Source organism: Buceros rhinoceros, unplaced genomic scaffold, assembly GCF_000710305.1.
Source record: "Buceros rhinoceros silvestris isolate BGI_N320 unplaced genomic scaffold, ASM71030v1 scaffold3688, whole genome shotgun sequence".
NCBI lineage: Eukaryota > Metazoa > Chordata > Aves > Bucerotiformes > Bucerotidae > Buceros > Buceros rhinoceros.
Window position 1 is genome coordinate 70,951 of NW_010427271.1, and position 11,076 is coordinate 82,026.

Here is an 11,076-nt window from a genome sequence, read left to right on the forward strand (position 1 = left end):
ACAGGGTGGGGAAAGAGGAAAAAAAGGAAAAAAAAAGTCTTTATGAGAATATATATATCAAAGAGCACGATGAGGTAAGGTCAAGCAGAGGTAGACAGCTGACGTCCCGCACAGTGGCTAAGTCACCAGGTTCACATCTCTCAGCTCCCTTTCTTCTCCAGGAGCTGACTAACATAAATCACATCAGCTGTCCCAGGAACCAGGAGCAAATATGCAGATGTCTCAGCCAAGAACCCCGACCCTTGGAGTCCCACCATCCTTCTGGTCGCAGAGTCCAAGCCTGCTCGAGCATCAGCTCCCAGCAGCATTCCCAAGGAATGGTGACTTTGCTGGCAAGGAACGAGCCACTTCAAACTGAGGAACTTGGATGCTTCGCTGCAAAAACAGTGGGTCAAGTTTAAGGTGAAATTCCTGGCCCCCTGCTTTTGTTTCTGATGATTTTTTGTAGGACAAGGCTGCACCCTGCTTCGGATCGCTTCTCTCCCCATATACCTCACCTGCCCGAAGCAGCATTTGTGCTTACATTTGCCATCTGGGGTGTGCGAGCAGTTAATAGATCTGTTGGAAAAGCAACACAATTTTGCTTTCTTTATTATTGAGAAATCAAAGCTCTCATGTGACTTTGTAGATGACTTAACACATTTATAGCCCAGGAAGGAAGTTGAGCCTCACTGCTCGCTTCGCTTTTCAGTGGGGCGGTTGCTGCAAATTCAACCTCATTAACTTACAGCGGTGCAGAGGGATCAAAAGATGACGTCCCCGGCGATCCCCGAGCCCCCCAAATGCTGCCTCTTCAACATCAAGACAGCAACAGTCGCTCTAGGGATCTTCCACGTGGTGAGTTACGGGACTGAAAGGGAGGACAGGGAGAGGGAGACAAGAAAAGAGAGGCAGAGGTGTAATCTCCACAGAAGGTGTCATCATTGCAGATCACAAGATTTTTCTGTGTCCCCAAAGAGAAAAACCAATGATTTCACAGGGATGGACAAGAGGAGAAGGTGGTGGGGGGGTAGGGGGCAGGAGGGGCCAGGAAGAAATGTATTGCATTGGGAGGCTTTTTTAACTACTTTTTCCCCTGACTCTACTGATTGCAGCTCCTGGAAATTCACTCTGCTTCCCCTCGCAGCTCAGTGCAGGAGCTGGTACCCACGCAGGGGGATGTAGCTTGGCCAGGGCTCAGCACGGCTACCTGGGTCTGACTGGCAATGGAAGCTGTGGGAGCGCTGGAACTCAGGGTCACTGGAGGAAGAAGGGGCTTGGGCCCTGGGCGAGCAATGGGTGGGAGGGCAAAGCTGCCTCATTTCTCTCTCCACGGCCTGTTGGACACTAAACGCACCGTTTTGGTTTCCGTTTGGATCCGGGCCTGCGTTCGGCTGCCAGGCAGCTGGTGTAGCTGCTCGGGGTGGGCACAGATGGCAGCGAGCGGAGGCAGCAGAGCCTGGGGGGACATTTCTCCACACCACCTGGTTGCACAGAGGTGCTTTCAGGCGGCTTTAGGTCAGACAGAGGATGTGGTTTCTCACACAGCAGAGGCACTTAAAATACCCCCATCTGTTGCGCTTGGTGCACACGGTCACGGGTTGGGAGCCTACAGGGTGATAACAGTTAATGGGGGCTCTTAACCCACTCCCTGCACAGAAATGAAGTGAGGGGAGCTGTAGCCTGTGAATTCGCACTGGGGACAGCAGCTGTGACATGGGAAGGACGTGCCACAGTGTCCCAGCAGCACGAGTTTGCTTCCCAGAGGCAGCAGGAGCAACCTCAGTGCACCACAGCCCCCTTCTCACTCACACAAAGCCAAGGCAGGGTCGGACATGCTGCTGTGGCAGGTTTGATTTCCACCGTGCCATCCCTGCATACATTGGAGGAGGAGTCGCCTTGTTAAATAAAAGGCCAAGAAATCTGGAGATCAGCTTAGGTGCTCTTTTCGGATGGTGGGATGAAGGGAAAGCATTGAGTGAGTGATGACAGGATTTTATAAAGACGTCAGGAGTCAGAGTCGACGTGGCTTGCTGGCAGCAGCAAGTGAGGGGGTTAGCCATGCTTGGGCTCAGCGTAACCTCTCTGCTCCTCCGCAGTTTGGGGCAGGAGATGGTCCCATGCCAGTCCAGCGTAGGAGAGTAGAGAAACCTGGGCCTAAGCTGCATCTTCATGGAATGGAACTGGCAGTATCTTTTCCCTGGCATTATCTGAAAGCCAGGCACTGCAGTGGCATTTCCAAGGCATATTTTAATCATTTGAAGACCTCAAAAACGTGAGATTGGTTAAAGGAGTGATGCAATTTTATAACATCTTTTGCCTTCTGCTTTTTGAGCACCCTGGGCAGGCTACTCCCCTTCTGCCACAAGATCAAAGCTTATAATCTCAGTGCTCTAAAGAAAATGAAATTGCTGCATTTCTTGTGCATTTCTTGTGCACATCCCCAAGACACAAAATTTGAAACGTATCAAGGCTGAGAGTTTGCAGCAAAGCACAAGCAACTTCTGACAAGCAATTAAACGTAGGGCCATCACAGAGGAATGGCCCTGGAGTGTTTAGAAATAGGACCTCAGTACGAAGTATAGCCAAGATCTGAAGACAAGTTGCCAAAAGTAAAGGTCTGTGCAAAGTGGGAAGCACAAGGCAGGGAACTACAACACATTTTCTCCAAGAAGCTACGAGCGCACCATGCGATGTGAGCTATCTGTTATCAGCGGTGAAACAGAGGTACAGAAAATGAATTTGTTTTCCCTAGCTGGGTGAGTGAATCATAAAAAACCCCTCCTTTGTCTTTCTCAGAAGTCACCAAACGCTTTGAACTGAGGCACATTTTTCTAGGAAGTGTTTCACCATGATGCCACTAACAACCACAAAGATTCCTGCTTTGCCCCGGTGTGTGATGCAGGAGACAGCACCTTCTGGTGCTGGTGGCTAAGAGGGACAACTGAACTACCAGTGACACCATATGAAAGACGTGCTATTTCAAAACCAGCCTTGTGGGGCTGTTGAGGACAGCAGGTTAGTTTGAACAGAGAGCCTTGCAGCGAGCCTTTCCCATGCTTACGGGGAAGAGTCTGCAGAGTTCAGAGGTCCACTGAGGGCAGGCAGGAGAAGCTGCTTTTCTTCGCAAAACGGCAAAGGCAGAAGTCATAAGACAGGCGTCGTGAGTCAGCCCCAAGGGCCACCAGCCGACCAGCCTCTCTGCAACAGCAGCCAGCAGCGGCTGCTTGGAGAAGAGGATATTTGAAGCAGGTCAGGACCGAGTGATCCCTGACCTGCGCATCCTCTGCAGTCAGTATAGCAGAGACTTCTGGAGCTTGAGGTTACATGAAAACTATCCTGATCACTCGCTGCTGCGTTTAACAATCTCCTGCTCTGCTCACGTTTCCTTTTCAGTAATTTCTTTTCCACAGTTGACATATTCTAGTGTGACGGGGCTCTCTATGAGCAGAGGCTGTTCCATACAGAGTATATTTTATTGCTGTGAAGGTTGTTCCTTTCCTGACTGTTAGCAGTGGAGACACGGTTCAAATCAGAAATTAAGTGTGGTGTAAACTTAGCTGTAGTTTACACCTTATCCTATATAAATAAGTGTGGCAAAGCAAAGCACTTAGATTCTCTACACTGCTGACTCAAAGAGGACTGATCCTGTGCCCTGAAGCCTGGCTGGGGGTCAACCCCATCTGGAGCAGATCGATCCTGGAGAAAAGTGGTTGGGGGGGTTCAAACCAAAGCCAGGGAGCAAGCTAAGAATGGCAGTGTGGGCAATCGGAGGCTACTGCTGGAGCTGCCCACTGGCCCTCTTTTATGTGGGACAAGTCTGCACTGAGTATGAATGCGACTCTGAGGCCATTTTTAGTGAGGACTTGCCCATCACCCTCAGCGTGTCTTAAGCACATTCGCAGGAAAGGACTTAGCAGTAGTAACTCCATGTGAAATTTTAATGAGGACAAACTCTCACACTGCAGTCAAAGCCACCTGCATGTGCCCCCTTTCTGCTCTGCCAGGGTGTGATTTGGCTTCACCCTGCACCAAACAGATCTCAAGCAATGTAATCTCATCATGGGATCTCACTGTGCCTTTGGAGTGGATGCTGCGGAGCCACAGCTGAGTCCTCTCTCTGCTCCCTGCCCACACCGGTAGTCCCCAGTGCCAGAGCTGCCCGGGCAGGAAGAAACCTGTGTCTCTAAATCACAGCTCTTGTGCAGTTCAGCCACCATCACCATGACCAGCTGGATGTGGGTGGTGGACAGGAGGGTTTTGGGTCACTGTCTGAAACTTTGTGGTGCATTGTTGTAAAACCAGAATAGTGATTACCACAAGCACGATGTACAAGATCAATGCAGGCATGTCATGCCAGGGAGCATTAGCAACGAACATGCAACTTGGGTTTAGACTAAGCAGCCAGAGATGCTCTTGGGTGAATCCAGTAAAGGACATGGGCAATGGGCAGGGGCAGTCTGAGCCTTCAGCATTTCGACCCTGCTGCTGCAGTGACTATCGCTGCAACACCAGAGCCTGGAACTCCCCCAAGTGCCTGCGGATCCCGCTGCATCTGTACCAGCCGTTGTCATCTCAGTGGGTTTATTTTACACAGAACCCTTTGGAAAACAGTTTAATTTTCAGAGAAGGTTGTCTTGTCTCACTTCTTTAAGGGATGACACAGAATAGCAACCATTTTTTCCCCTACCTCTCCTCCATCTTTTTGATCCTGTAGCTGCAGCTGGGTAGAGGGAGGGGAAAAGAAAAAGGGATTTATAACTCAGTAGTGACTTGGATGATTTGCTACATCAATACTGTTGGTTTGTATCAGTATAAATTATTGCCATGGATCCCAGTGATATATTGTAGTGATGCTGGGCGATAGTAATGCCATCAAACACAAGCTCTCAAGCTTTGTGGTGATGTCTTGTCCTCCTATAAATTAGATTTGTCTCACTGCTGATCTCTCCACAGACAGTTGAAATAAATCATGGGAATTCTCAAACAAACAGGGAAGGAGAAGGAGAGGAACAAGGAGAGGACAGACTTGTGTTATTAGCAAAGCTTCACGGGGTGTTGCGAGGTGACTTGCAGGTGACTTTCAAAGAAAGCATGGAGGAATCTGTCCTTCTGCTCATCAGCTCATCCCAGGCATGAACAGACTTCAAGGTATTTGACATTAGTTGGAAAGGTGCTTCTGTGCACACAGCATGGGTGGAAAACCTGCAATTCATTTGCTACTAGTCCTTGATTAGAGCCAAAGGAGGTCTTGGAAAGCAGCATGTCTGCACCTTGATCTGGCTGCAGTCACAGACGAGCTCTTCTTTGGCAGCTTTTTAACTCAAGGAGCAGCGTCTCATCCCTGGCATCTTCCCCAGGTCCAGGCCTCACCTGTGTTGGTACAGAGCTGTGATCCATTGCGCCTTCCCCAGGCTGTGGCTGACACAAGCTGTTCAGCAGACCCTGTGCAGAGCAGGGAGCAGCTCTTCTGCACTAACAAGAGGGGGAGGAGGCGGCAACAGGAAGGAAAAGATAAAATGTTTTGAAAGAAAACCAAGTGGGAGCTAAAAACACTCCTCACTTCATCCTACCCTGCCACAACAACCACTTTTAAATTAAAGTAAGAAAAAGAAAAGCTCTGCAAGTGCCACGTTTACATGTGATGCTATTTGCCTTCGAAGTGCTGGTGTCACCCACTTGCATGCACCACTGCCAGGCACCTTTGCAGCACCCCAACGCACTGTCAGAGCAGCTCCTCACTGTCCCCAGTGACCCCTGTTCGTTACGGCTTCAAGCTCCTCTTGCAGAAACACTTGATGTGAAAAAAAAAAAGGAGCAGCTGTCACACCATGTGAATAAAGAGAAATTATTTGGAAATTAGTCAAGCTGCACACATTTAAAAAAGAAAAAACCAAAACCCACATGGCACAATCTCTAACAGCAGTTTAACCCTGCTGCAGCTGCAGCGAATTTATTCACTGGGCAGCAGGGGCTGCGTGTGTCATGCTGTTCAGATTCTGCCTTGCAAGACACCCCCAATTCAGCTGCCTCGATGCAATGACTGGCTCTTCCTCAGTCCTACACCGTTTGGCTCACTTCATTTCCAGGTGTTACAGATCTTTTACCAAGACATCCGAAGCTCCTTTTAAATGGAGGCAGCAACAAGATGAGAGGGGTCCTCCAAAAGATGCAGCTGTAGGAGATAAAATCAGAAGAGCTGGCTGGAGGATGGGCTGGGAGACAGTAGTGTACCAAGGAAGCTGTGAATTGAGTGCTGGGAGGTGAAATTTCCTATTTTCAGCCTGCCTGTCCCCTGACATGACATAGCAATAAGAAAGGGAACAGTGGCTGCTTGTCTGAGCAGCCCTGTCTCTCTGAAACAGGAAGCTTTTGGTTTCTTCTGGAGCTGAAGATTGAATCTCAAGTGAGTATATACACAGCCTTGCAGAGCAGGGTGTGCTGAGGAGACACCACGTTGATCTTCTTCTGCCGCCTTCTCAAATCCAGGCAAGCAGCCTGCTGCAGAGGTTTCATCACCCTGTATGTATATTCTCTACTGGAATAAATAAGATTGTCGCATGCTGGGCAGCATCATGTGAAAGCCAAAATCTGGTGATGGAGAGGTACCCTGTTCCTCACACGGCACTTGTGATGGAGAGCCAAGAGACGGGCCCAGAGATGGAACGTGCCACATCCTTTCCTCCAGCTCAGACTCTAGACAGTATTTTAAATTTAGGGGGAAGGCTCGTGGTGGAACACAGTGTCCCAGTCCCCATTGCAGCAAGAGTGTGGCTTGGTGGATGCTCACTCTAGAAGCAAAGGGCTCTGGGGAATGTGCTGTAGCTCTTCTGGAAACTGCTTTTGGAGCTTGTGGCACAGAAAGTTGATGAATTTGGATTTGAAAATAGTTTCTAGGTCTTCTGCAGTGGGAGAGTCTGCATTGTTCCTGTCTCTGCTGCAGCCCATCCTCCCAGCCATGCTTCCCCATTTCTGGGGGAATGCAGAGCTTTCTTTCCCATGCCTCTCTGTCTTGTTTGCTTGCACTCTCAGCCCTCGCACATCTGACTGAACATTGCTGTTGCCTGAGCTCTGCCCAGATCTCGTATGGCACCACCAGCCATTGCTCTGCAAAAGACAAAAAGTACCCTCTTCTGCTCACTTAAGGATGGTTTACCTCATCTCCCCGCAGCTGCTGGTTTGTGCTGTTTCCCACACGAGCTCAGACCACAACAGTTCCGGTTCCTCCTTGCCTGCATCACTTCCTTAAGCAGCTGTTGAAACGAAAGGCTGCTACAGCTATTGTGGAAAAGTTTCATCTCTACAGTACCCCAGCTTGTGTTGATCTTGGTGGCAGATACAAACTTGCTTCCTGCGTCAGTGAGGGGTTCAGATAACTCACAGGCAGAGGTTGGGCAGCTCAGAAAAAATGGTTTCTCTTATTTGCCTCTTCGTGCCAGTATTTTTTCTCTTGACAGCACTTTCTTTGATGGCTCCTCTCCCTGGTAGGCTGCAGATTGGGTGCTCACCATACTAGACCACTAACTAGTGTTAGTGGGGTGAAGATGGAGAGTTGTGTCAATTCTTGCCGTGTTTCTTTTTACACTTTAAAACCCTACCGTTAGATTTAAGCTCAATTCTGAAGCAAAATGCTATTTCAAAATGCAAACCCAGGACTCTCTGGATTAAAAGTGTTGAAACAAAACTCCTTAATTGTGTAATTCCTCCATACTCCCTCAGAAGCTGTTAGAAAAAGCCAATTAAACCCAAACCATTCATAAACTGATCACTTTTGCCTCAATATTTCCTTGTACAGGATTTCAACCCCTTCACAACTGCCTCACTTGGAGACCCATAGGATGGTGGCCACTGCAAGCTCCTTGGAAATGAATTTGTTGATAGGAATTTGGCCCAAGGCCACTGAACTGTGTCTTTTGCTTTTGTTCTCCCAGGTGATGAGCATTCTGCTGCTGATTGAGTACGCCCTGGAGGTGGCAGGTGGGAAAGGCTTTTGCAAAGACCTGGACAAGGATTACTACAGAATTGGTAGGTCACTGGGATGCTGGAAAGCAGCAAGGGTCTGTAGGGTTGAGAGGAAGCCCAGGGTCCTGCATTGGTCCCTCTTTCTTTTTCATCACAGAAAACTGGAAACTGGTATTGAGAGCAGATGGGCCAAAAGCTCAGACTCAGAGACAAAATTTAGGCTCTAAAGATCTGGATTTTGGTTTAGGCCATGGCTGTGTTGGCTTTTTGGAGACCAATATGGAGACCAGAGAAGTTGTCCTTATTTCAGTGGATCAAGCCCTAAGCCCAAACTCTCCAGCACATTCATGCTCCTCCAGCCTTCCCACTCCCTCTGCAATCTACTTCACGTTAATCTGACAATCCTGCTTTCCCCTTCTCTGTCTTTTCACCAGCTGAGATCACTGAAGCCTTACACACACTGCTGGCTTCCTTCAGGAGCTGGGCATCTTCCAGGAAAACACTGAAGTGTCTGACCAGCTCCTTCATGGTCCTAGTCTGGCCAGTGGCCTCGAGGTCCCAGAGCAGGGAGAAATCACAGCCCCACGCTATATCCCATGAGTGTGTGTGCTACCTGATATCGCCACCCAAACCCTGCCCTCTATGCCATGGAGCTGTCCTCTTCTCACCATTCATCATGCCATGCAGGGTGTCCTACATCACAGCTGAAGGCGCTTCCAAGAGCCACACCATCCTACCGCCCTTTCCCCCCTCCCTTTGGCACCTAGCCCCAGGTTCTCCCAGCCCCTGGTGTTTTTTGCAGATCATTGGTTGTCTGCGAGAAGCAGCCAGGCTGTTTTATATCCCACAAATAGTCACAAGCCTCACATTCATCACAGTTGATTGAATTCCAGCAGCTTGGACTAGGAAGGATCTAGCTTAGCTTTCAGAGACCTGGCAGCCATCTCATGCAGAGTGCCGTTTACAAGAAAATAACTCCCCAAACCTCAAATATTGCTTAACCAGGCTAATTCTGCATGAAGCTCTTTGGAAGCAACAAACACAGGGTGCTTTTTCCTTTTCTCAGTCACTTTTGGGTATAAAACCACAAGCTGAGATAACCCTTCTCTGCTGTGTGCAGAAAAACGGAAACCAGGGTTCCACACACCACACACCCTGCATCATCTCCTCCTACGGAGAAGTCTCGTAGTCAGAGAAAACTGCAACTCACAGCAGCAAGGACTTGCCTGGTCCCTACTTTTCTGTGTGTCCTTTCCCAGGCTGCCAGCATGCACAGAGAGGCCTCCGTAAGTGGAGAACAAGAAACCAAGTACAGAAGATCCTGCACATCCCAAAGTCTCTTGTCTCTGGGTGGGAGTCAGAAATAGTGGAAAGCACCAAAACAGGCATAGCCACGGTCTGGGTGAAGTTATTGCTAACAGATGGGTTCACATTTTTCGAAAGAGCCCAGCTGGCTTTTAGGAGGCAACTCTGTGATCCACCAAAGCTGTTTTGAGAGGCATCAACAGGGAGTGCAAAACTGAAATTTGGGTGAGTTCTTCCAAGAGGACACCGAGTTGTCACGGCTCACATCTTTCACACGGGACGTTATTTCCAAAGGAGCCCAGTCTGGGTGGGTTGGAGGCTACCTGGCTGTGGTCCACAGAGGTCCCTCTGTAGCTGCGGCTCAACTCAACACCCAGTGTAGACATGCGTGATGACTGCTTTGGACGTGCCTTCTGCAGGGCTTTCCCACTAGGGCCACACGCAGTGCACCAAACAGGCTCTAGAATCCGCCTGTGTTCCAGCACCCCGGCTGGGACCAGCACAACACATGCAGGAGAACCCAGTTTGCAACTTCTGTAATAGATGTTCTAGTCTTACAGATGAAAACTGAGAAAAGTGGTGCAAGCGTGACCTTAACATCGTCCTGTTAGGGGTTTGGGTTTTTTCATTGGATTTTGTTTGCATTGGTTTTGATGTATGTGGCTTGGACACGGGCATAGTTGGAAATGTTTTTTCTGATGGTGGAGCATGCACACGCTTCCAACTAACGTGGTGATCTGAACTGCTGAAACCTGAACGTCTTGTTTGCAGATCAGAATACTGTCCCACAGATACAGTTACAGAAAAATGACAATCAGTTTTCATTATTTTTTGCAGAAGGATCATCCAAGGCCAAGTATCCCTCAAGTATCTAAGTGAAATATTCTTTAAAGAAAAAGAAACAAATTGTTGAGGCAGATTTTTCAAAGATTTTTGTATGAAACCATTACACGCCTTTGAAACAAGACATTCAATTCCTCAAATCTGGGTTTTCTATAGGAATAGAAGCGAGTGAAATTGGCCCTATTTTTAACAGCCTCCCCTCCCCCTTCCCACACAATCAAAATGACAGGTCTTCCCCCTCCCCTCACTTCCGCTGCCTCCTACACAAAAGGAATGTTTTATAATGAAACCCCCAGCACTTCCACGTGTCTTCTCGTCCCAAGCATTCCGAAGGGCTCCGCTCGGGAGATGGCGTGTTCTGATTATGGCAGGAATAAACACCGAGCAGCCCTTCTATTTCCAGCAGCTTGCAGGGAAGCAGTACAGCAAAGCAGTACAAAAACTTCAATTTGACTTCAAAACCCAGATGGAAGAGTTGGAGAACAATCTGAGGAGAGGTTCTGTCTATGCCCTCAGCATCTGCTGCTCTATTTGTAGATCCTGCCGGATTAAAGCGCGTCTCAGAATATATAATGCCAACGCTGCAGTCATGGCCCAGGAATATAAATAAGGCAAAGTTGATGGGAAAATGCTTTTCACAAGATAGGCAGGAGAAAATACATAGAGTTCTTTATAAGGAATCAGAGCTCCCTCAAGATTTCTCAGCAGGGTGTTTTGCTGCTGTAAAAAGCGGTTATGGGATGGGCCTCAACTTCTGCCAGTACGGTCAGGGAGGAGGGGAGGATTGGGATTGTTGGAGGTTTTTGCAGTTGCCAGGGTAATGGGAAGGGTGACGGGACCAGCTGCCTTAGAAGGGAGATGCTCTGGTGCTTGCAGCCTGTCATACCTAGCTGTCTTGGCTTGCAAGATGCCACAGGCAGCAGAGGACCACAAACGCTCCTCTGAAATCTGCTTTCTGATGAAAGTTGAACAAGAAATTAAAATAAG

The 11,076-nt window shown here is 48.7% G+C and overlaps 1 protein-coding gene across 1 annotated transcript in view; it reads left to right on the forward strand.

The window, feature by feature from the left end:
• Positions 1–750: 750 nt before the first annotated feature.
• Positions 751–11,076, forward strand: part of LAPTM5 (lysosomal protein transmembrane 5) — a 19,803-nt gene continuing 9,477 nt past the window's right edge. Inside the window, exons 1-2 of the mRNA XM_010141804.1 lie at positions 751–837; positions 7,911–8,004. Of these exons, the coding sequence (XP_010140106.1) occupies positions 751–837; positions 7,911–8,004 (181 nt within the window). The remainder of the gene's footprint in view (positions 838–7,910; positions 8,005–11,076) is intronic.